The sequence below is a fragment of the Sinohyriopsis cumingii genome, chromosome 10 (genome assembly GCF_028554795.1).
Source record: "Sinohyriopsis cumingii isolate HCF-2022 chromosome 10, ASM2855479v2, whole genome shotgun sequence".
Taxonomy (NCBI): Eukaryota; Metazoa; Mollusca; class Bivalvia; order Unionida; family Unionidae; genus Sinohyriopsis; species Sinohyriopsis cumingii.
In genome coordinates this window covers 65,937,508-65,964,915 of record NC_142970.1, presented here as the reverse complement: position 1 = coordinate 65,964,915, position 27,408 = coordinate 65,937,508, and the positions used below count along the sequence as shown (strand labels likewise).

The following is a 27,408-nucleotide window of genomic DNA, read 5'->3' as shown; positions in this document are numbered from 1 at the left end:
TTGGCTTAGATCATGTCTACTATTACAAAACAGCGCCATTCTAGCAGCATGCACATGTTCGAAAACAAAATGAGCCGAAATAAATTTATCGGTGATTTTGGAACAGGTGCATTGTACTTGAACAGTCTATTTTGCAATAGGTTGGAAAACAAAGACAGGGTAATAGACAAAGCATTTTGTACTTTCAATGACAAACATTCCTACATGCATGGATAGTAGTCATACAGTATGAACGACATGTGAATTGTGCATTTCAAACCCTTTTCACATGTTTATGTCGTGCATGTAATTTTGATTCGCTTTGCTTACATAAGAATTAATTTCTGTTCTCACTATAAATATTTATTTCTATCATGAATTATGAAGTAGAACACACTAAAAGTAGCATGTTCACTCACTTCTCTTATTCATAAGTAGCCCTCCACCCCACCCCCACCTAAACTGTACCGCCACAACTATTAAAGGTGACACTCCAAGTCAGACACCACTCTGCATTTCATTCAGTTATACAAGGGATAAGAATATGTGTATGCGTTTGTAAATTCCGCACTAGGCTTGAAAAAGTAAACAGGTAGAGAGATAAAAACTACAGAGAGAGAGAGAGAGAGAGAGAGTACAAATGACCTGTCAACTAGTCCAAGTCCTTCGCACAGTTAGTTTCTGGCTGTGATCCCACCGCTCGAATAATTAGTGATATAGTGTTACCTGAATTGTGTAACGTTTATTTCTCGTCAAACTAAATTACAATAACATTATTCGATACTTGCAAAGACTGATACAACAAGGTAACTGAGGTTATCGCTTTATCTCCGTGATCAAATATAGAATATGGGTTATGTCGCATGCGTGTGCACTAACAATCATGGTAAACTATTCGAGTCGAACTGCATGCATGTTTATACTGAACATTAACAGCCCTTAATGGACAGAAAACGTCTTTATAAAACGTCAATATATAGCGATTATATTTATCCGTTTTTTCTATTGCCTAGTTTTCTTCGTGTTCTTCTGCTTCTAGCACAAAACATATTAATGACATGGATATGCAATAATGTAAAGTGGTTTTCCTTTGATGGTTTTAGCTTAAAATATAATTAAAAGAGTTGCAAAAAAATGAATGAGATATATTACGTCAGGGTGATAGCTGTCTGAATGCAAGAATATGAGATTCACAAAAATCACATATATTCCGTGTTTCGTTACTGAATGCAATTGGATTTCATTATTTGCTTTTCGCTAACTAGATATGATTAAATGAGTTAACTGACTGAATACGCATGCTTTCATTTTCTTACCAAATTATGCATTATATATGGCGTAAAAGGTCTGGAACAAACAGTCCTATCATACTAGCCTTTGGCGGTTTGATTTTTAATATGGTGAAATAAATTAATTGATCATGTATACATGGGATTTGCACTCGTGAAGCCATTTTAATGTTCTTAAAGTATATTATTGTTAACACGTATATTTCAAGTTGCAAATGTACTGCTTTCTCCAAGAAATTTGAAACAATGTTATGCTGATTGGTATAGAGTTCCATCATTACTGCTATGATATTTCTTGTAAAGAGGTATAACCCCTGATACTATTTATTCCATTTGGAACAGTATTTTTAACAATGGACAGATGTATAAATAATTGGAATTGTAATTTGAAAAGGTTTGGACCAGCAGTTAGTTTCTGATAGCTTTGTTGACTTATATGATTCCTTGTTTGCCATTTTCGGGCAAATTTCTTTAACTGAATGATCGACGAGGAACCAAATTGTTAGCAAAATGACAGCAAACCCTTCATTAACCAGAATGTTAGGTCCAAGGGAACGTTAATCTAAATAGTTCGTTAGCAGGACTTTATAAGTATTTTATTGAATTTCGGCTTAGAAAAGAAGACAGAAAAGGACAAATAGTTCCATGTATAATATAAATTACGAATGTTGTGTTTTATTAATTACTTACTAAAATACTGTTGTGAAGTAATTGTGCTTAAATGATGTGAACAATTTCAGTAAAGTTATAAACACTATGCTTGTTAATTAATTATATAAAGCAATGTCATGAAGTTAATGTGCTTAAATGATTTGAAAAATGTCATCTACGTTTGTACGGACTTCAGTCCAATGTAAATATTGGTTGGCACAAGGTTGCCTATGAAGACATGTGAAAAGGCTAAAGACAAACCACCAGTCATCATCATGAAACAAGTTACGTTAGTGTTTACCTGTAGAAAGACTTAGATGAATAGACTACATTACCTGGAAAGTATAACGGTGATCGATGTATACCACACTTGTGCATGCCGTGAACAGCATGAACATTTCCCAAACTGACAGTAAAGATAACAGATTACTTGCATTACACCGGTAAATGCTCCACCCACTTTTCCTTTCAATGCAGCTTATTCTGCCTATCAATCACATTATTTCTTTCATGTATCCCCTATTCTAATGTGGACGTGTCAACATTTATATTCGCCTTAAGTGGAGACATATGTGCGTTACAGTTTGGGTCTGAACGAGTATTTCATCTCTAAATACTAAATCCCTGACCAGATGCATTTTATAAATACATTATCAAGATAAAATTCCTAATTGTATTTAACCTATTCAAATCGAACATATTTTCCCTCAAAGGTTAAATCACGATTCCTCAAAAACATGATAGCAGTCCATTTTGGCTGCATTTCCGCTGAATACACACAATATAAATAATTAAATACGTTTAAGGCATGATCTAAAGCGACGGATGAATAGTTCACGTGTTCATGGTTCCAGCTGCAAAGAGCTCTTCTAGATTACTAACAAGCTAATATCAAGGAACAGATGTATACCACTTCCAACTACCTTCTCTCCAGTTGACCTTCCGGACATGTTTGCAAATTTCTTCCGTTACAAAGTACGAACCATTAGAGATAAGCTTGATAACATACTTTCAATTGACTCGACGTCACCATACAGTTGCGACAAAGAATTTGAGCGGCAACCATTAGTAGCATTTGAATCTGTCTCTATGGATTTCGTACGTACAGTCCTAATGAAGAGTGCACATAAGTCACGGGAACGTGCTCCAATTCCAACATCACTGCTGCTTGAGTGCTTAGATCCAGTATTGCCTTCACTAACTGATGTTATTAATACCTCTCATTCATCCGGGGAATTCCCATCTTTTTTCAAAATTGCCATTGTAAAGCCTCTGCTGAAGAAACCAACATTAGACAATAACAATTTAAATAACTACCGCCCAGTTTCTAATCTCACATTCATATAAAAAATCTTAGAAAAGGTTGTTCTATCCCACCTTGTATCTCATCTGAATTCAAACAGTCCTTTTAGCAATGTACAACCTGCATATCGCCCTTGCTTCAATACTGTAACTACTCATTTAAAAGTAGTTAATGACATTCTGCTTTGGATAGCGGAAAGATTACAGTCCTCACCCTCCTTGATTTTTCTGCAGCATTTGACACAATGGACCATGAGATATTACTTCACCGTCTCCAGCATGTATTTTGGCCTTACTGTGTTTCAAGTCTTCCTTGGTCAACAGAGCAATAATGGAATACACTACAGCCCAGTTAATCTATGTTGTGATCTTCCACAGTGGTCTGTTCTTGTACCTATTCTCTTCATTCTATACACTCAGCCGCTCTCATAGATCGTCAGAAGAGGAGATCATCATGCAGTGTCTCACCAATTGTACCCTGAGGACACCCAAATATACAAATCTAGCCATCCAACTGAAGTTGATGCTGCAAACCAAGGTGTAGAGAGGTGCATTTCTGATGTGAAATCATGGATGACATGTAAAAAGCTGCAGATGAATGATAATAAAACTGAGGCCATTCTGATCACAAAACAAAGACTTTGTCATTCACATCCTTTACCTCAAACAATAAATATCAGCAAGACCAACATTAAATTCACACAGTCAGTAGGAAACCTAGTTGTTACACTGGACAGTATCCTCACATTGCACCATCATATCATAAACATATCCAAGGCTGCATATCTTGAGCTGAGACGCATCAGTTCCTTTCGTTAAATATATTTCAGTTGATGCCACTAAAACACATGTGTGTTCATTAGTACTTTCAAGACTGGACTATTGTAACTCAATTCTGTCTGGTTCATCTCAATATCTACTCCAGAAACGTTAAAAAGTTCAAAACACATCTGCTCGGAAAATACTTAGAGTACCACGATCACAGCACACATCCCCGCTACTCTGTACCCTACACTGGCTATCCATTCGATCCAGAATCAAACACAAATTTTGTTCTCTGTGCTAAGTTTCACTGTCGGACTCTAGTCCAACATACCTATCCAACCTCACCCATGTGTACACATTGTGTGTACACACGCTTCTTTTCTGACAATCGTATACTCATTATTCCCACTATGAAAACAAAGTCATATGGACAACGTTCTTTTGCATAATAGGGCTACTAGGGCCCAGCAACGTGGAATGAATTGCCCACTGAACTTAGACACAAAGACACAGTTATCTCATTCAAGAGTGCTCTTAAAACTCACTTGTTTCAACTGCAAGAACAAACTTAAAGACCTAATAATGTTTCCTACCTTCAAATATTTTCAGCATGTTTTTATGTTACCTAATGTCATGGTCTTTTTTCTGTAATCGTATCATTATGTATGTTTTTATATTATAAATGTCCTCATTATTGTTATTATTATTATTATTATTATTATTATTACTACTACTACTACTACTACTACTACTATTTTTATTAACGCGTTAAGAATTGCTTGATGCACACATACTTATTGTTGAGTTATAGAGAAATAGAATTGTACGAGTTAGCATATGTATAGGTCAAGTCTAACCAAGGGAACAAACGTCAGAAGAATAAATAAAAAAGAGACATTAAAAGAATATTAGAGTGCATTGAACTACTTCAAGAGAAATATGCTCCTTTGCTTCGTTTGTGGATTTAACGCCAATTCTCGGCGGAAAGTAGGCTATAGCCAATGTGAAAGGAAATCGCCGTTTGTATCAATATCGAGAAAGAAAGCTTCGGACCTCGCATAGTATTTGATGTCATTAAAATGCCACAATCTGCAGAAATTCAGTAGAGTGTGACACAATATATTTTGTAAATGAAAATTGTACTTCGCACACCGCGATTTTCGAGCCCGTTTAGAGCACGTCAGCATGATTTAACCAAGATGTCATTTTCATCCAAGTTTATGTTCAGACCATTTAGCTATGGCAATTGTGGGCAACGGGCGTGACCGTATCACTTCAAAATAACAATAATTACTGCATATACTTACGACGTTGGAATGGTGAACGTTTATACTAACAGATGATTTGAATACTTCAAAAGTCACTTAGGCCATTTGGTTTTCTCTTGGATAGGATCATGTGTATATAGTTTTGCTTTCCGGTCCTGAACGGTGAAGAGTGTATTTCACGAGAAGCATCACGTTCGGCTCCATGTTATCTTTGTAACACTGGGGGATAATAATCCAGTCCTAGCACTAATATCGCACTACTACAAATATGACTACTATTGATGATGATTATAATGATAATGATGACTTCAAACTCCAAATATAAATGCTGAAATATCCATATGATAGGACGTACATGGTGTATTCTGCATAACACAAAAGGGAAAAATACATTCTATCAACAATCAACTACATTTTTGCCATAAAACTAAATGATCAACTCTTAAAAATTATCAAAGAGTAAATATGCAACAAGGCGAAAACAGGTGTAGAAATCTTGGTCGTATGAAGAATACTAACGAAAATTTCATTTTCTTGTTCTGGTAATATAATTTACTATAGGAAAACAAAACTGTACAGTACTACAAATACATGATATGATACGATTTAATAATGTTATCGATGCGTTGAACTGATTATCAATACGGCACTTAGATGCACATGTGAGACATAGAGCACAAATAGTGCAGTTGCAATACGATATGTTGGCGAACTCTTTAGATTATTCATGGACATGTGAACCTAAAACATGTTCATTCCCTCATGACTACAGTTGGTCTCAAGATAAGATGGTGAGTGCATTCTGGTTCCAGTCGTGGTGTGCTCCTGTCATGGAGATTTGAAGGAAAAGGAATTTATATATTAGACTATTAGTGTCATGCCTGAAGGCGGACGTCACACAGTTAAGAAGTTAAAATAACGCTTGAAAAATTACTTTAACGATTAAAGTCTTTAAATGGAAGCAATTATATATATATATATATATATATATATATATATATATATATATATATATATATCGATTCTGACTCTTGTTCAAAATCAAGTTAATGGTATACATACCGAATGACATTTAATTTGTAAGCAACGTAATACATAACTAAAATCTCCGCACGCACGAGTGTATATATAATATTCAGATCATTATCATTGGAAGCAAACATGTTTATTTATATCCTAGTGCAGCACACCAGTTATTCATTTGGAAATTCCTAAACTTGTTTGCAACATTGAATGATTTAGAGATGTGACTCACCTACTTCGTGACCTTTTTATATCATGTTATGAACTTAAAAAGTTACTGATCTTTGCCAAATTATCATAAGCTTAATTACTGTTATTGGTGTGTTCCGTTTTTAATTTGGGTAGATATATTTATTTATTCTAACGTTTCACTGGAATTACACATTGTTCAATAATATTCTTGGACAATAACATTCATTTGGAATTATAGTTAATTCATACAAGGATATTTGGATTACATTTCCGTCTTACATCACTGTTAACAAATCACCACATTCCATGCCACTGTCACATTATCATGTTCGAGACTACAGGCACATCAATACATTCAATATTGGATCTTATTCGGATCACCAATAGAATTCAATTGGAACATCTTTTATTTGGATAGAACTTTTGCGATTATTTTTGCGATTTATTTCACAATATATTAATATAATATTTAATTGTACATTTTGTAAAAGGCTTGGTTTTAGCACTTATTTTCACTTGCTTTAAGACGATATGATCAGAACAGAAAATTAGGGGCTCTCGTTGGGTTACAAATGTTTCTAAAATACTTCAGAAAACTTTACTTTTTATTTTAAATATACTTTCTTTCGAATTCGACTACGTCTCAGGTTTTTGAATGTCACATACTTTCGATATCTTTTGTGAAACAAACAAGCTTTCACATTGTCACCTAAAGTGGAAAACTATATCTTAAATCCTGCCAGGAATGGATAAATTCCTTAGAAAAGGAGCTGCCTGAACTTAACAACATTATTATCTTCCTGAAACGAGGGCTACTTGAAGTGCATATATTCCACTTTACGCACATATTCAGGTTTTGATGTTACCCTTGATAGTAGGGTCGCACCACCTTTTAAAGAGAAGGAGGTAGATACATATTTCCTCATTGTGAAAACATTGCTGAAAATGTTAAATAGTAAAGACAACATTGGACTATATTATTGCAAAATGTATTTCTTGGCAAAGCTAGGGAAGTCTAAACTTCAATGTCAGTAAAACAAATTGGTGATTTTCGTGTGGTTAAGAAATATATCTTGAAGGTCACGGTTATGTATTGAATGCAATACATTTGTTGGGGCAAACAAACCACACCCTGATTTTGTAATGGAGAAGTATGAACCGTTCATGTCAACATTTTTATAAATCACTTGGTAATGATTCTGACAAGGAAAGGAGGTTTTGGCCTGGTGATAATAGTCTGATTCTCTTACCACAAATCGGCTTCAGGTTAAGTATTACGGTCTACACTTCAATGAAGTCTACACTTCAGTGTCAGTAAAACAAATTGGTTATTTTTATGTAGTTAACGAATATATCTTGAAGGTCACGGTCATGTATTGAATGCAATACATTTTGCTGGACAAACAAACCACACCCTGATTTTGTAACGGACAATTATGATCCGTTCATGTCGACTTTTTATAAATCACTTATTAATGATTCTGACAAGGAAAGGAGGTTTTGGGCTGGTATTACTGTTCTGATTCCCTTACCGTAAATCCGCTTCAGGTTAAGTATTACGGTCCTAATACAGTTGAAAGGAAATTAAGCGAATTAAATGATACCATTAACACTCTTGAGAGGCAAAAAGGCAACTATACTACATAGATATGATACAAAATGTGTTGATTGAAATAGCCCTATAAATGATGCATTTATTTTAGCTGTCCTTTTTTCAAACGGCGAGGATTTGAGCGATATAATGAGATCATACTCAAGTGACCTATACTAGCCATACTTCTGTATTCAAAAATAGTGACTGATCTGGACCAGAAACATTCGTATGTACAGCCACAAGGAACGAATGAACTGAGCAATAATTATTTGAATATGTGTATTATTGTCCCGATGTGCCAACACGAACAAATAAAATCTACCATGAGATTCCACACACCTGTGAAACAGCCTCTGTATATTATGAATCCTCTCAAACAGACTTGTTTAAAAAAAATCAGAATTTGCTAGAGAATGATTTCAAAGAACCCCAAAAAGTGACTGGGGTTCAGCATGTATTTTTGTGCCCAAATCGGAAAATATTTTATTCTTGACCTCTGTCCAAAGTCGAGTTAATGGCATACTTTGACCAGCAACATATATTTTCTAAATAAATAATAAATTGTTAGTTTTTCTATATGAATATGAATTATAAATTAAGATCATTAAGTCATTATCAAGTTTATTTCCATCTGAATGTAAAACATTAGGTTTTCACTTGAAAATTATCAAACTCATTAACAACTTTGAATGCTTTCGAAAGGAGACAGGCATACATCTTGTCATTTTATATAATCTTGCTTATTTGAAATATTAATCTTCTTTGGCTTAACATCTGAATTATAATCTGTATTATTGCTGTGTTCAGTTTTTATTTGGGTGGACTTATTTATTCCGATTATTACTCACTGGAATTATAATGTGTTCAACTATATTCTTGAACTAAAGCATAGATATCGAATTATAGTGAATTCAGACCAGAGCATTGAGGATTAAATCATTTTCATACAACAAGCTATTTACGCATAGCCACATTATAAGCTGTTGGCTCATTAGCATATTCGAGACCACAGGCACAGCAACATATTCAATATCCGAATTTATTTGGAATACCACTGGAACTCAGTTGGAACTTAAGACACTCGAGTTAGAGCTTTTAGGACTATATGGGATTTAATTTACAACACTGTGGTTTCTTTTTATATTTGTTTTTGTACTCCATGGAAATAAATTATTTGTTGACTTTTCCAAAAATGTTTGGTTTTCGTCCTTTTCTGTTACTTAGTTTAATACCATATATTATGAATACTAACAATTAATAATTAATTATATTAAGTAATTAATAATAATGCTAATAATGATGTTAACAACAACAACAGCAGCAAACAGAAAATAATAATAATAATAATAATAATAATAATAATAATAATAATAATAATATCTTTGTTTTCTAAATGACCGAGATCATTTAGTTCATGTCATGTTGGTGATGTTTTGAACTTGCAATTAAATAGTGACTTTAGCTGAATCATTCTTTTTCTCAACGTTTATACAGCTGAATCCAGTTTCATGATCGCATTGATGATTTAGATAGATTTTAACTTCCTTTGAAGGATACTTATAATCTTTCCTCACGTATATAACTCCGCAAAGTTTATGTGCTGACGGGCACAACAGCTAGAACAAGATTTACTTGAGAGAAACCTTGTTCAGGAAGACTGATGGCACTGTATTTGTGTTTGATGGCCCACTTTTATATCCAAAATGATCAACCACATTTGGCTGTCAACTGTATAAGAGAAATGTTTCCTTACAAGCCGAGGCCACTGGAGCCAAATTCTACCAAATTTATATTTCGAGTTCAATCTGACCAAGAATATTGATTTCCCATTTACCTCCTTCCTTCTGATATTGCTACAATGCTTGGGGGATTTTGTAACATGCATTCTTTGACAGCTGGTTAATGGGTAAACCGCGGGAGTAGAAGCTTCAATTAAAGCACGCGCAGTCACCCTATAAATTCTAACAGTGTAACTGGAAACGGGTTGTGTTCCCTTTGATTGACACGACGGTTAGTTTTTATCTATGCTGCTGTTTGGTACCAGAAGGTGAGAGAAACTGTACAACAATTACTGAATCTTGGTGATATTAGAGAAAGCCCATCAGCGCTGTCTTGACAACAAACGTATTTGACATAAAGAAGGATAATGCATTGATCCTGGTACTGACGGGATGGTGTGACTTAGTTGTTTCTTTGTTTTTGTTCCCAATAGTTGGTGCTGGCTCATTCATGGTTACATTGCTTCTGTCACATTCTTGTACAATTTAGTTTTAGCAGGGTAATAATATAATGTAATCAAGGCTATTTTAGAAGATTATAAAAATTATTTTTGCAATGTTTACATTCCAACAAAAGTGTTCAACTGTGTCAAATGCGTATTCAGTACGTTTTAAGTAAAAAAATATACTACACATTTAATCAGCATGTATCGAAAATTCTGCACTGGCGTGTTTGTCTTTGTGAGGAACATGAACGTTTCCCCGGCCTTATTGTTAGGCTATAACCATCCAACAGCTTTTCTCAGTGGTTAACGTCACAACTGCGATTACAATCATAACTTGTAGAACAGCTGCATATTGTCGTGTCAACCCAATAGCATTGGAATGAACGCAGATTTGTTGCACAACCTTTCCAGTAATTGTATGTTGTTAATGCCATCGGCTGTGTATCTCAGCATTTAACCCTCTCATTGGTCTTGGTCAAGTTCATATTTAGGATTATGTTGGTGATGACATTAGGCTCTGTCAAGTAAATTTAATGATGAATTCATCATCAATGCTAGATACAACTTTGTCTCTTTCAGTATCATAGCTGCTATTCATTCACATTTCACATAAAATCTTTCCTATGATTTGCATAACTTGCAAATCATGGCAGTTTCGGGTTTCTAGTTACAATTCGTACATAACAAATGTAATGTACGGCATAAATTGTTTTCAAGATTTTCAGGCGTCACATTTTACTGCGCATTTGTTTCTGTTTCATTTATTCATTTTTGTGATATTTGTTTTTCCCTACATGCCGTAGATGATGATTGTGGTGCAAGCGTCATCCTTTCACCCATGCCTTAGCCAGATACAAATCCGACCGTCAGATAATTTTTTTCTCGAGAAAGGTAGTGCTTTGCGAACAATAATTGTTTTGTAAGACGGATCATCTCAGTAAATCTGTGCAAACGATAGTTTCGTAACATCTCACATAAACGACATTTACCATAATGACGTACTAATACATACATGATTTGAAAATTGGTGTTTTAGCTTATCATTGGCAACAACGATTGAGAATCCTATTTTACTTTTTTCACAGCGATTTAGATGTGTATTCCTCTTATTCGACCACCTAATTGTATCCCATGACCTCTCTGTTATTTAATTTCATAACGACATTATATAGTTATAGTATGTGACACATTATATTACACCGCTTGACATGACGTCACGATTCATGAGGTCACTTATAGCACATGCGTAAATGTCGGAAGAGATCTCAACAACATTTTGCAAAGTATATTGGCGTTACAAGAGCGTTCCTCTCAGAAGACAAAAGAAAGGTTCTCACTTCGAGATTAGTCAATCACATATCTAAATCAAAGCAGTTAAACACAACTCTTTGTCCGCCAAGAAACCCGGCGCTTCTTGATCATAACTTAATTTTCATTTGTTTGATAGTCGTGCAACTTCAAAGGAATTGTGGAGAGGACGGTTGTTATTGATTTGTTGATTAGCTGAATGAAGACCAAGCCTGCAGCGTTTAAGAATAGAATTCCCTGTGTCTGTTTTGACAGTTTATCGTTTTCGGATGGCAACTTAGCACTTCTTGTCATGAAGACAGGAATCTCCATAGAAATATTACTCATAAGGTAGGCGACGATGGTTACTCCTTTTGGGATTGGTCCACTCAAGGACAATGTCATGGTAACTTAAACCAACCTTTTCATAAGAAACAATCACAGAAACAATAAAAATTGATTTTTCAGCTATATATAACATTGAATTCAGAATTGTATTTTCGTAATGATCCGTGTCCCATCCCTCAATTACTCATAAAAGGTGGAGACCATCGGATAATCTTGTAGAAAAGTTGGTTAATTGTTGTTGTATGTTACAGCTTTATTTATATGATTTCGAACTCTGTATCACAAAACTCAAAAGGAGATTTTGTCCATGAACGCAGTAAAGGTGCCTGCCCTAGGTGACTAAAATAAAAGTTTGAATTGCATGACATACCCTCTACTTATTGAACTAACATCATGATGCATTTATATAATAATAATTCAAAAATGCCTTTGACGGACGAGATGCAAGATCAGAGCAAAACGGTTGATCACAAACGATAACTTGTTCTATTACTGCACTTTTTGAACAGAAAAATCGAATATGTTTTCCTCATGAGACTTTACGACATCAGAAGCACCTGGTCATGTAAAGACCACTACACTAACAAAGAGTGTTACAGACACAAATGAATCAGCTAGGAACCAATTAGTACACGTTTAATTAGGAATCACCACGGAAACAATTAGTACAACTTAAATTAGTAAATCAACAAGGAAACAGTCAGTACACCTCTAATTGGGAATCAACAAGGGAATCATCAGTACACTTTTATTTGATGAATAATTTCAGCATTTAGGCTTCCATTGTTTACTTCTGTTTTTACCAAACTGACTCTTTTGGAGATGTATTTTTTTCGAAACAACAATCTAGTTGAAAGTGATCTATCCTTACTTCAGTGCAATTTGCGGCTGATATACCATAAATGGCAGAAATCTAGTTAAGGTGCATAATTCCATTTGATGTCGTGTAGTTATCTTCCAATTAATTGACCAACTGTCCAAGCTTCGGCCTGGAAGTAAGTTGCTGATTACTAATGTTATTCTAAACATAATGTGGACATATCAGAATCTCTAGAATTTGCACTTATTTGGAGGGTTGCATGGGCGTTTTCTTTTCACTTCTTTTTCTTTTCTTTTTCTGATTTGCCCTTCGTCTATAGTCTCCTTCTTTGCCGTCACATCGACGGGATTTTATCGGGTAACGTTTAGCATGAAATCTTCTGAAGGTTCTTCTTCACATAAAAAGAAATAATGAAGGGGGATATGTGGAATATTTTGCAATTTTCACGTCCGTAAAAGAAGCTTCCATAATAGGACTTGAAGATCATTATATATATATATATATATATATATATATATATATATATATATATATATATATATATATATATATAAAGAAATAGTTTGGGACAAACTCAAAGACAGCGAAAATGTATTTTAAAATAAAATAGACAAGGTTACAATTATGAGGTCAGAACTAGTTGTAAATATCAGTTTTTAAAACTACTGACACGTCTAATAAGAAAATTTTACTTCTCTGGTAGAAAGAATAAAATTAATATTCAAAGAAAACAAGCGTGAACCTATTTTGGTTATAATGATAAAGACAATAAATCCGCTCTCTACAGATAATGCAGCAAAATGTATGGTTTAATAACTGTTACTGCTACTGCACATTCTTAACAATCGCCTACTCTAATTAAGCCACCAACTGATTAAACTAAAGTGCTTAACACCGATTATTATAAGCATAAATCTTTAATTTATGGCCAAATATGTTTCAGTTTCATCATGCACCGAAGGAGCGATTTGAATAATGGAATGTCTATTCGTGTCAACAACGACGTGTTCTGGAGGAACGTTGATACTGGAAGATAATGTTTACCTACTTTGTCTACATATTTGTTTTCCCCAGTTTATTTCCAGACCTTTAAAGACTATTTGTCGGCCTTTAGAATACCACACCTTCTTACCTCATTTAAATGTGTGTTGAAATATCTGATGATAGTACACGATTTGATCAATATGTCAGAGGGCAGAATACACACACCATCACAACCAAGGACATAGTCGAATTACACTTTCAATATGCCATAAAGTCTTCATATGAACCAATATGGTCCTAAACATATTGGTCTCATTAACAATTTAAATGTGCCCGCTACTCGCAAAACAGACTGTCTGTATTGTATGTTCTGCTTTGTACCTGTATTCCAATGTATATATAAGACTTTACACATGTTTTAATGGAGCAAAACCATCCAGTTAATGCTTTGCTATATTACAGAGACAATCATGTCCATCCAGATGAGCCATCCGTGTCAGTTATATAAACAATTCATCAGTTACATATTGTGAAAATAAACTGATGTTAACTCCATGTGGATTTTATAAAATTGTTCCCAATTCAACCAATTATGGTTACGTTTGTAGCATTTATTTTGTGACTGAATGGGTTAAAATTGGGCACGGTACACTGGAGGACCAGGAACAAAATACATAGTTGATGGGATGATTAGGTAAACAACCGCCATATTTTCATTTGAATAAAATCTAAAAGAATGTTACATTTTCTAAGGATGGTACCAACATCTATGTGATATTTATGCCCCTCTATGTTGTTCAAAACCTGGCATAATAACTTGCAGCCTTTGACAATGTGTTTGTTTTAATAAGTCATGAGAATCATGTTTAAATTTCATGCTGCATCCTTTCGTAGATTTTTTTAATGTGATTTGTTACCCTTCTAGGACATTCTCTGTATTATATTTGATGCGTAACATTTTTTCATTTAACTGTTATGTGATTAGGTTTTACTTTGTCTTTTCCCTCTGGTTGTGCAACCAGTACAATGGTGTATGATTTCCATGTTTACGAGACAGCTTTGTACAAATCACGCATGTTTTATGCTCCCAGTGCACAATCACATATAAATCACATGAACAAGAGGAATAAATGTAATTGTTAAAATCATCACGTTGATGAACTCATGGTTGAAATATTTATGCCATTCAAAGGATATTTAATTTAGTTTCGTTTCGGCGTTTTAGATAAAATCTTATCACGATTACGCTGAACCGCTTCACATAGAGGAATACAGTTTGTGTGGGAAGTTTGCATCCTGTTAAATGACATAACAGAGAATTTTAAGCGATCTTAGCAAATTTGTTTAAGGTTTTCGTTTATACTTTTAGAAAAATTGTATCAATCTGGGCTGGTGGAGTAGTGTTGTGTATTTTACAAGAACTGATTTTTCTGCTGTAATTCCAGTCAGAGGGAATAAATGATGAATTGAACTTAAATGTAAAACCTGAACACATCGTTGGACAATTGCTCATTAATGCAATTGAGTATATGCATAATGTATTTGCCTCTACACTACATTTTCGAATCTTGATCTCAAACTTATACCGTAAACCAGAAATGTACACAAACAAAAAAATTGTTCGCACAAACATGTTAAACAACTGTTAATCTAAATAATAGTTTCAACTGTACCCTTGCTGAATGGGCTATTTTTGTCCTTCCAAGACGTTATCCATACCACTTCTGCATTTGTGGGAACACAAATTCATGTGAACATGTAATGATGTAAAACTATCAATATCTTCGTTGCGATGCGTTATTTGCTTCAGTCTTCGCTTGATAGTTTCTTTTGTATTGCTCTGCTATGTTTTCCGTTAACATATCATCTAGCTGTAATTCCAACATTTATTAGACGCCACAAGTGTTTGTGTCCAAAAGTTGTTGGTTCCTCAGTGCACACGTAACAGTCAGGACGTCGCGTTTGGCATAGAACAGACTCACTGACAAAATTAAAAGGAACTCTCGGGGAAACTGAGAAACATGTGAGCAGAAAAGAAATAATATCCTTATAACATTTTCAGAAAATACTCCTATTTAGTGCCGTCTTGCAACATTAAAAGCACTGCACAATTTGTTCAGGACGAACAGCACTGCTGTTTTTTATGAGAATCATAGTTTGTCAAATCCAATACACTATTTCTGTCTCGATGCAATACACTATTTATATCATCTTCTTTTCTTACATTCATTATTGAGGCTGAAAATGAGAAAACGATTTGTTAGCATTGTGCGAAAGAGATGAATTGTATAATATATAGAACGTACAGAGGTCAATCACGACAACATTGCTATTACGTATTTTCATAGTACCTCACCAATGGACTTCAATAAATATAAAAAAGAAGTTTAAATGGAACGAGATCAGCACTCATATATTATGTGTACATTCGTGTGTTTTAATCAAAAGTACATAATTTCCGTATACTTTGGTATAAACTGCTGCTTTCTACATATTCACATACAGAACGAATTAAAAAATTTGATATTTGGATACAGTGTTCCTTCGGAATAAAATCAGCATTCAAGACAAGAACGCAAAGAGTTAAAATACTAAACATAAATGGTTTAAACAAACCAAAGAACAAGTAAAGGAATGGCTGCTTTGCGGAGAACGCATAAACATCTTCAAGATCATGACAACGCAAAAAGTAATAGTACAATCTTTCTAGCGACACCTAATGCTGAACAGTGGAATAGGAAAATATAGAAATGGGGTACTACTATATAAAGCGTCTTTAGTCTAACATAGTTCAAGTGAAATACTAAACAATGAAAAGAACACTAGATGATCCAGGTCGACTTTAAGCTTCCTTCTCACAGATTAGGTTTAGCTTTCTATAAATAGTATAACCTTTGACAATATTTATGTCTTTACCATAATATTGTTTTCACTTTATTACTTTCTTTATATTATATCTGTCTTTCCTTAAGCACTGTTCTTTCCACCACGTTTCTCCATTATACTGTATTTGGTCTTTATTGCTATCCTGATTTGCGTTACCATGAAACTGTTTGATTTAATCTTTCCTCGATATTTTCACTTATTCATGTTTACATTGTGCTTGCAGACGCACCAAGCTCATGTAAATTATCGTTTTTTGTCCTGGCACTTTGGAGATCTACCCTTATTCAAGATATCCGCTTTAGTCAGAAATGGAAAACTACATACGTTCAACATGGGGCTAAGAATCTGTTTCAATACCTTTTCTTCAAATTATACTAAGAATAATTTTCAATTAACTATACAATTGAAATAAGAGAGACACTATGAACATACGATATTTATAAATATATCAGCAGCATTATAAATTTAATATGATTCATAACCATAAAGGTCGAAACAATATTTCGCAGAAATAAAGATATAGAAGCCGTGGGCAGTGCTTATGTGACTATTGGAGGTCATTTTAATTTGGCCATCAGTATCGCATTTGACACTTGTGTGAACATTAACAAAACCTAACTTAGTTGATATTGGGCGAGAAAGAAATACATAACGGTACACATGTAGAGACTGAACCCAATTAAGCAAGACATGCTTTTTTCTTACTTTAAACAATCTTTAATCACTAGCGGAAAACGTGTCACATGACCTGACAACATAACTGAAATTGTTTGGAGTTTTCTGCAGCACCGACAAACACACAATTTTCGGAAATTCAAGCATTCATAATAAAATGATGCAGATTACATTTCATTGGTTAAATATACAAGTTATCACTGCAAACGCCAAAATATTACCTCCAAATAACATCCATGTTTGATCAACTTCCGACTTCTCTAGATGGTCTTAGTATCAATTATCACTTTTATGTCCAATCAAAACCATTTGAAGATAGGTTGCAAAGCATTTTGTTGATCATTTAGAAAATGTGTGATGCGATGTGATTTGGATTTTGAACGTAGCTTTTAGCAATTTTTTAGTCATATCGCTACGACGTCTGCAATGTGGCAGTTTTTAGTGATGTCTAGCACTGGGCATCATGCCGCAGACATGTAGCATGATGTCCCACCCAGTCACATTATCCTGACACCAGGCCGACCAGTCCTAACAATAACCTCTTAATGCTGAGCGCCAAGCGTGGCAACTGTTAGTACCATTTTTGTAAGTCTTTGTAAGTCTTTGGTATGACTCGGCCGGGGATGAAACCCACGACCTCCCGCATCCGAGGCGGACGCTCTAACCACTTGGCCACCGGAGCGGTCATTTAGAAAATAAAAGATCACTTAAAAACGCGGCTTATTCATGAAATACTTATTTGCAGCCAAAACTGAAACTAATAAATCTCAATTGATAGAGGGCAAATAGAAGAAGAAATCTGTATACAAATGTACAATAAGCAATGAAAGATACAATAGCAAGATCAATAACAAAATGGATTGAAATAGGAAAACGTGTCATTTGTAGGATATAACATAATTAAATGATTGCTAATTCATCAAACTCGGATGGAATATATCCTGATAGTGAGTCAATACCTCTGAATGAATCAGAATTAGACTATCAGAACAATACATTATCAGGTGGTTTCACTTGATATAACCCTCTCCTCTTTTGGGGGGATATTTCTAAACATGACTGCTCAAATCGAATCTTTGAATGGCCCTATAAACGAATATAAGCCTATAGTATATTCCAGATAATAAAAGCCCAAGATCCGATGCATTTACATCTGAGGTTTTTGTCTTACTATTTCTGCTTGTTTTCTTTTTACTGTTTTGTTCTTCTTGGTGTTGTTTATTGTGATGTTTCTCCTGTTTCGGAAGTCCTTTTGGACGGATAATTGTCCATACTATGTAAGGTCAATTAATTTGACATACAATGCTAGAGTGCTATCTTCAAACCATAAGAATGGCGTACTAACTTATGTTCCTAGAGGTGATAAGCCAAAACAGTATTTGGGGAACAGGAGAACCATCTCTTCACTTATTGTGGCTAAATATTTGCATCAACATGCACTGCAACTAGACTAAAGGATGTTCTTGATGAGAAGTTGTTAAACATTATCAAACTGGTTTCATTAAGTTAAATACATTGGCGAAAAGTATTCGCACCCTATATGACCGCATGTTTTCAACAAAAACATATAACATCTATGGACTTATCTTACCATGTTAATGCTCTTGATTATGTTTCTTGGATTTTCACTGATAAATTATCTAATCTTTTAAAATTTTCGAGAAGACTTGAAAACTTGGATCAAACTGTTGTAAATAAATCGTAAGAGATTAACTCTAGCCTGCGGCATGTTCGACATAAAACATGGCTTGTAAAAATAATGCATTAGTCTATACATGACTTACGAACTGGCAGGAGCAAACATGAAAATCAGAAGAATGATTAATCTTGGTCTTCAATGTAAAAACAATTTACTTTCTCTTCTCCCAAGCAAGGAAACAACACAAATCCAAAATGGAATACAATTTCTTTCACAAGTGCATACACGTATAGTATTAATAATATATGTCTTCGAATAAATAAGATTGGATATTAGGTTATATGTTGAAAACAAAGAATAATTCCATCAAAGGCAAATATGTATGAGTATTCATATAATATCATTATTGCAAAACATAATGTAATCTACAAACAAATGGACTGAGAAAGGAATCTTCTACATAAATGACTTTGTAAATGAAGATGGTCCGTTGGTCAATTTTGATATGTTTCGTCATATATTTGGATTCCAATTAAGTCTTCTTAGAATGTCAGGATTTTTTATGTATCATTAAAATTGAAGTAAGTAAAGTGTATGTTAGTATCGACTAAAATATATAATACTAGTAAAGACATATTTATTAAATAAAATGGATAAAAAGGGTTGCAACAGAATCGCCACTCATTTAATTACTAGGTCGACACGCGAGTGTCTGCTACGCACGAATGCATATACTACCGACTTTGTAGCAGCCATTTTTGTTGATCTGTGCATAGTTGTGATGGTATAGGGACTGAAGCATGCCAGCAAGGCGATGGGTGTCATTTATCGGTGGACCTGGTTTCAAATCTCCGTAGAGTGTGAATAAAAATTATCTATCCTGTATGATAATATTACTTGTCTTTGCATTTAATGGTAATTTCTGCCGAGCCTTATCAAGTATTTTCATGTAATTCAGTACTAGTACGTTCTGTTTGGTGTATATGTGTAGTTCTCTCTCCTTTTGTGTGTGTGTGTGTGTGTGTGTGTGTGTGTGTGGAGGAATGTGTGTGTAAGCAATTATTTATTTCCATCATTGTATTTTTCTGCATGTCGTCAATATCTTCTGTCACATGACATTCAGGGGAATAACATACTCTTTTGTCTAAAACTATTTTTTTCTCACGTGCGTAATATGTAACTGGAATTTTTGGTTAACCATTCTTTAAATTAGTTTTTTTTAATTATATGCTTCCATTTTGGTTTTCTAACACCGATAAATGATATTTACGCCAGCAACTAGAATTTCAGGATCATAGTAACGATGCATTCAAGACTGATATATGTCCTCTACTAAAATGTCGACCTAAGGTGAGTCCATTGCTTTCTCCTCTTCCACGCAACTATGGCTTTTCCAACATCGGTCGTTTGAAGCTGTATAAAACATCCATATAATACTCTGTGCTTCATAAATAGTCGTTAAATTGTTATTAACATTCAATTGGACAAATGTCTGAAAGGAATAATGTATTTTCAACAATTTACACTGTGAGTTTTAATCTTTTCCCATGTGTGAACGGTTTCAGACCTATCGCACGTTTCGATATTTCATCACTTAAAGCACTTGTGTAAGTATAATTTTGTTCTCTGTTTTGATTGCATCCTTCAAGATTAGCCTACGATGTTTACGAGCTCTTCAAATTAGTTTGTAAATATAGCTGAAGACAAATCTGTTTATTTATTCACATACAAAATACGTATTTTATTTCTTCTCGAATCAACTTGGTATCAGGGTTCTTGGAGCCTATCTCGACGTTAACACTACTGAATGCAACAATACATCAACATCTGTAACAAAGTATTGTAATATATTCTTTAAGTGAAATTAGATAGCGGAATTTGTATTCTCTTGTATCTTTTTTGTAGCACAAATATCTTTCACAACATTTTCATTCCATCAAAAACATTTAGCAAGGTAACTTTTGATGCATATATTGCTACTTTTATTCATTAGGTATTAATGTCACCTGTCTAAACTGATAAATTTAATATAATGTAGGTTTGTGACATTATGTTGTGTCAGAGGAAAACAATCTTGTGCTTTGTTAACTGTCTTCATTTTATGTACAAATGAAGATAGAATATTTGTCTCCAGGTATTCTGAGCACAACGAAACTAGTATTGGTTCAGCATATCAATGTACCAGAGAGCACCAGTGTGTACTGTAATGAAATTACCTGGGTGTATTTCTGTTTTGATTTTGTTTCTTGGGTTTATTGGAGGGGGGAGGGGCTTTCTATATGGAGGCGTTTAGGAGATATAGTTATTGATATTTAGAATTAGATGTCCTGATAGGTTCTTGTATACTAGATCCACCGTTGCAACGATATGACTAATCTAGTCGCCTATCTACATCTGGTTCACGCAGAATCCTTTGGGCGTTTTCGCAACGGCTTTATATGCCGTCCAATCACAACGACCTGTGCAAGCCTTTGACCTTTTAGGAAATTTGAATCGGAGACACAAGAAAATCATCCATGGCAAATGTTTCAGTGTTTTTAATGAGATATGTCATTTACGTGAATCATTTAAGGCATCAAAACTCACTTCAATAAATATGCTTTGAATCGAACGTTGCTACTGAAAGAAAAGTTTTATTTCAAGGTAATCCGTTTTCTCAAATATTACTAAAAGCATCTTTCTTTTTAAACCATGTAGGAAAACATATGCTACAATGTAACAGATACCTAACTGAGGTTAAATTCTGACTTTTTAAAATATTTCGACCACTTGTTTCTGTTATCTGAAATTGAAAGTCAATAATATATAGACCAAAGTGATCCACGTGCAAGCAATGCACGATGGTCTATTTTTAAATTTCTTTTATGCCATATACACCAATTTGTGAAGCATAAATGTCAAGGGACCAAACAAACAATCAATAAATTATATAAAAAGAGGGTAATTGGAAGATGCATTGATCTATGAGACGTGGAAAGGAACCATACATATTAACAAATACTTACCGAGCGTTGTAAACAGCTTGTCGACATTTAAGCCTGTCTTAGAAGAGGTTTCCATGAATACCATTTCGTTCTTCCTTGCGTATTCATTAGCTGTCTGTTAAAAGAATAGATCTTTATTTGTACGGCGTTTGTATCTTTCTTTACAAAATACATACATAACCTTCACCGTTTTTTCTTACTCAGTATTACATGTTATATTTACAAGAAAACTACCATAGTATGGTCCATCCTGGAAGTTAACTTTTGATCTGTCCACTTAAGATTAAGAGTTCTAGGTTATGATGCTATAATGGCATAATTATAAAATACATGTTGAATAAAACACGCAATTCATGAAATTCAGTTTGGTGACATGTGTATATCTGAATCCAGTGAAAAATGCATTATTCATGAAAACCAACCAGCATCGCCAGTTCATGAACTTATCTCATTAAAATTAGTCTGAATGTGTTATAAATTAAATTTATAACTTGTTATGTATGTTTGATTTAATTTATTTATTTGTTTGTTAGTTTAAAGAAAAAAAAATTATTCCATTACAAGCTAGTGTAATGTAATTATATTTACTAGATTTGACATTTTCGAGAAATTCATTTTCCAGAAAAAATGTTCAGTTTTTCGTAACACTAATAACTGAAACTTTGTATCTAAAGCTGACCTAGTTCCAGACCTTGATTCATAATCAGTATGCGTTCATGTAATCAACTTTTTAAAAAACAAATTATTCTTTATTAGAGTAGTTTAATAAAGTGAAATTGAGGCCGTACTTGAAGTACGTGACAAATAACATGTAGCAATTCTTTCAAACTCTGGTCTTACCGGAAGAGTGACCCACATCCGGGCATCTGTTTTGCGCAGTAGCCAGATTTAATATTGCTGTACTGAGAAAAAATTTTATTCTTGGCTAAACCCTTGATACGTCAGAGTGTTTGTTTGTGACCAATCTGAGTTTAATTTTTTCTTCAATTTTGTTGAATTCTGAGATCTTACTTTTCCGTGAAAATGCGTGTTCTCCAAACTAATTCTTGGACAATGACAGTTATCGAAATTTACTGAATTCAAACACTGGAATGTTATTTTCTGTAATTAAACAAAGAACTGTTGACACATCAATAATACACTGACCCTTGCATACGTCATCGCCTTCTATTTTGGATTTCATCGGGATTCGAACTCAGTTTCATTAGAACATTTTATTATTAGGACTTATATTTTTAAATTCTTGGATTATTTTTGGATTTGATTCGTAAAACCGTAAGTTCTTTTTCTCATTATTAACTTGCTTTTCCAGGGAAATAAATTATTTGCTAAATTTTACAAAGCTTGATGTCTTTACTTTTTTCTTGTCACCTTTTCTAAGAGCCTAAACATTTAAATATATATATATATATATATATATATATATATATATATATATATATATATATATATATATATATATATATATGTAAGTATGTATGCATGCATGTATGTATGTATGCATGTATCATGGTATGTATGTATGTATGTATGTATGTATGTATGTATGTATGTATATTTGCATGCACGCACGCACGTACGCACGCACGCATGAATGTATGTATGTATGTATGTATGATGGTATGATGGTATGTAGGTATGTATGTATGTATGTGTCTGTATGTCTGTATGTATATAGGAACGAATGTATGTCTGGATGGATAGATAGATGGATGGATTGACTGATGGATGGATGGATCTTTTGATGGATGCATGCGTGCATGCTGTACGTTTTATGCATGTATCTATTATGTATGTATTTCAAAGGTGCTTTAATTTGAAACCACTTAATCATAGTATATATATATATATATATATATATAGATAGATAGATAGATAGATAGATAGATAGATAGATATGTGTGTGTGTGTGTGTTTGTATCAGTATTTATCTATATTAATGTATGCATGTCAATCCATCTGTATATCAAAGTGTCTGAATCTGTATCCATCTATATCTCAGTATGTCTATATGTGTATCCGTGTATATATCAAGATGTATGTCTGTATGTGTATCAATCTGTTTATTAATATACCTGTCTAAATGTGAAGACAATCTATATATCAACATATGTCTATATGTGCATCCATCTATATATCGATTTATCTGATTATGTATCCATCAATTTTTCAATATATGTTTGTGTATGTAATTATCTGTATATCATTATGCCTGTTTTGTTTATGTATCCATCAATGTCAGTTTGTATATGTGTATGCATGTATGTATGTATATATGCATGCATTCATGTCCGTTTGAAACTTCGCAATTCCGTCTGAGATTTAAACGGTCTGAATTTTATACATGACTGTATACTTACTGAAGGATGAACAGCTGATGACAAGTCACATTTTGCGGCAACTAATATTATCTTAATATCCTCGGGAGAATACGTTCGCAATTGTTTCAGCCACTCACTAACGTTTATATAACTGTTCTGTAACAATAATAATAAAGTAATATTAGATTAATAGTAGCACCATTTACAGATGAAAACTGCTGTGTTTAGATCATATTGTAATCGAAGAAAAACAAGACAAACATGACAAGATCACTGACGATCTTTTCTGTATGAAAATCTGCTAATATAGTCAACCATTACGGTGATAGGAACAAGAGTAGGAGCGGTCAATAGTAGCGATTCCGTAATAATCCAATGATAACGCAGTCAATATGAAAATGAAGAAAAAGAAACAATATATATGGAAAGGAAGGTAATACTATGGATAAGATGGTGGTGGAAGTTGTTTGGGATAAGTTTGGTCGTAGTGGTCGTGGCGTTTGTTTAATTCGCATGACTGAAGATATCCGCCATTAAAATTTTCATACTAATAATGACAACAATATAATGCTTGTGCTAGATTCTAGAAATTTATATAATGTGTGATTATAATAGTCAAAGCGTCGTTCTAAACATTGTTAAGAGCCAAGCCGCTTCCGCAGTCTACGACAAACCGAAAGAGAGATAGACACATATATAAATAGATGGATAGATTTACAATTAATGCTCACTAAATCAGTGACGTCATACACAAGAAGCGCCGCCTTAGCGTCACGGAGGTACATGGAAACAAGGCTTCTGTAACGTTCCTGCCCTGCCGTGTCCCAGATCTGAAATATTATGGTGTAGTCTTGCATCTCTACCGCCTTACACAGAAAGCTAGCTATAAGAATAGACAAGAATCAAAACTATTAGTTTATAGTATTATCAGAATTGTGATTGTCTTAGAATATATATATATATATATATATATATATATATATATATATATATATATATATATATATATATATATATATATATACATATATATATATATATATATATATATATATATATATATATATATATATATATATATATATATATATATATATATATATATATATGGGATGGATACACACACACACACACACACACATATATATATATATATATATATATATATATATAAACAGTCGACGCAAAATACGAACATGGTTAAATAAAAGGAAACATACGACTGACACGGAAAGGAGCAAAAGTAAAGAACAGATTTGGTATTTTTCTGAAAGTACTAAACATGGTTGCGTTATATTCGTTATGGCGTTATGTCTTGAGGTATCACTATGCTAATTTATCCAATTATACTGGAGTGCTATGGTATCGCTATTCTTATAATTAACGATCGGGATTTGTTTTAATTTTTTCAATATTAACATACATTTAATTTCTAGTTTATATTAGATGACTGTGTGAAACAATCGATAAACATACGCCATGTGGATTCCAGTTTATGCAATGAGCATTACTCGGATATCAGGGTTAATACCGAAAAAATATTTTCTACGATGGCATATACTTGTCCTAATGTTAGGATTTTGATGTAAATGCTACACAAATTGTAAATCAATTTGCAAACTGGATGCTACTCCAACGACTCTCAATCTGTCATCTGCGCCCTTCAACAACGGAAACTTGTCTGAGATAATTATAACAATTCCTACACAATCACTTGTGACTGTGGGTGGCGCCAGGATTGTCGATGAGAATGGAAACACCAAATTGAGCATTAACGTAGATGTCGACCCAGACTGATTAAACAAAACCAGGTGTTACAACGAAAATTAATAAGTAGTGTACAATAAAGGTTTTAAGTCACCGCCTGTCTAATGCGAAAGACACCAGAAAACAACAACATTAGCACCCTCCTTCTTTTGCCTATTATTTGCTACCGCAGATTCGATATCTTGCTTTTAGAAAAATATGGTAATCATGTGATCTGAGGCTTGCATAAACTCACTGGACATTATTAGACGACAAAATGGTTATCCGATTCGTTGCAGTGATATCAATGTTAAGACGATATAGTTGGGGTTTTTTTTAGAACATGGGGCACGGCCATGTTGTAAAAACATTGGTGCATTTGTAAAGTAGTGTACTCGACAGCAGTTCGGACATTTTCCCAAAATAAAGCTAGTGATGCAGAACCAGTAAATTATTTAAATTATGGTAATCCAGTATACATTAGTATTATATTATAAACATACAACTCAATGTTTGTTTGTGGAATCGATTCTCTTAGTGTTTATATAGGATGTCAAATCAAACAGGTGTGATTTTTGTCTCTTTTGGACAGGTTACTTGCACAACAAATTCAATCTTCCTTTAAATTTTAACTATTAGAAAAGGCAAATTAGCCTATGTTGATTTGTTTTGTCCAAGTTTGTGCCTAGCATGTGTAAGATTCCATCTGTACATTTTTGAACAAATAAATAAATCTCTGTATTTCATTTCTTTTAAAACTGTACAAAAATGAAGAAAACATATATAAAAGACTGAATCAGTATAATTATGTATTTGGTAATATAAATGAGAAAATTCATTGTGAACGCGTTTCCGGATAATTTGGCAACAATTACACATTAATAACCTATAACTTCATGCAGTCATATAATTAAGCAAAACGTTTTCTGTGCGAATTTCAAGATTTGCAATAATGAGAACTATATCGCTCTTCTTTCCGAAGTCAGCCCAAATTCATTCTTAGAAATGCATCTTCTGTTCAAATCCATTTGTTATAAAGTTTCAAATGGGGATTTATTTGGAACTCAACGCATTTGGATTCCACGGCTGTTACCTTAATGTGTTTTCTTCACCAATATGGTGTATATATAGCCCATTGATTTCGCTCGGTTCTTCCACATACTACAGTGTAAGTACAGCCTATGGACCTAGTTTGTTTTCTTCACTTGCAAAAGTGTAAATACAGCCCACAGAGTTGGTTATTTTCATCTAAGTTGATGGGCTTCAACACCTAACTTACAAGGCATATATTGACATTCCTGCTCTAGGAATCGCACGGCAATTGAAACACGTGTTACTGAATCCATACGTTCGGCAATATACCATTTCTAACGCATCAAACTACCATTTTAATCTTCCTGGGGTCATCATACTCCAGCATCAAAAAGTTGT

General features: G+C 33.8%; 1 protein-coding gene across 3 annotated transcripts in view; it reads right to left on the bottom strand.

Moving 5' to 3' along the window:
• The window catches only part of LOC149790299 (ras-related protein Rab-5C-like), a 65,329-nt gene that overhangs the window by 13,823 nt on the left and 24,098 nt on the right, over positions 1-27,408 (bottom strand). For 2 of the 3 annotated variants that reach the window (XM_089972342.1, XM_089972339.1), the window contains exons 3-6: positions 24,963-25,114; positions 24,271-24,387; positions 21,932-22,025; positions 13,320-15,964 (exon numbers count right to left, since the gene is read on the bottom strand). In XM_089972342.1, the coding sequence (XP_089828468.1) occupies positions 15,843-15,964; positions 21,932-22,025; positions 24,271-24,387; positions 24,963-25,114 (485 nt within the window). In that variant the 3' untranslated portion in view covers positions 13,320-15,842. Of the gene's footprint in view, positions 1-13,319; positions 15,965-21,931; positions 22,026-24,270; positions 24,388-24,962; positions 25,115-27,408 lie in introns of those variants that run through there. The other variant, XM_089972341.1, reaches the window with a different exon arrangement.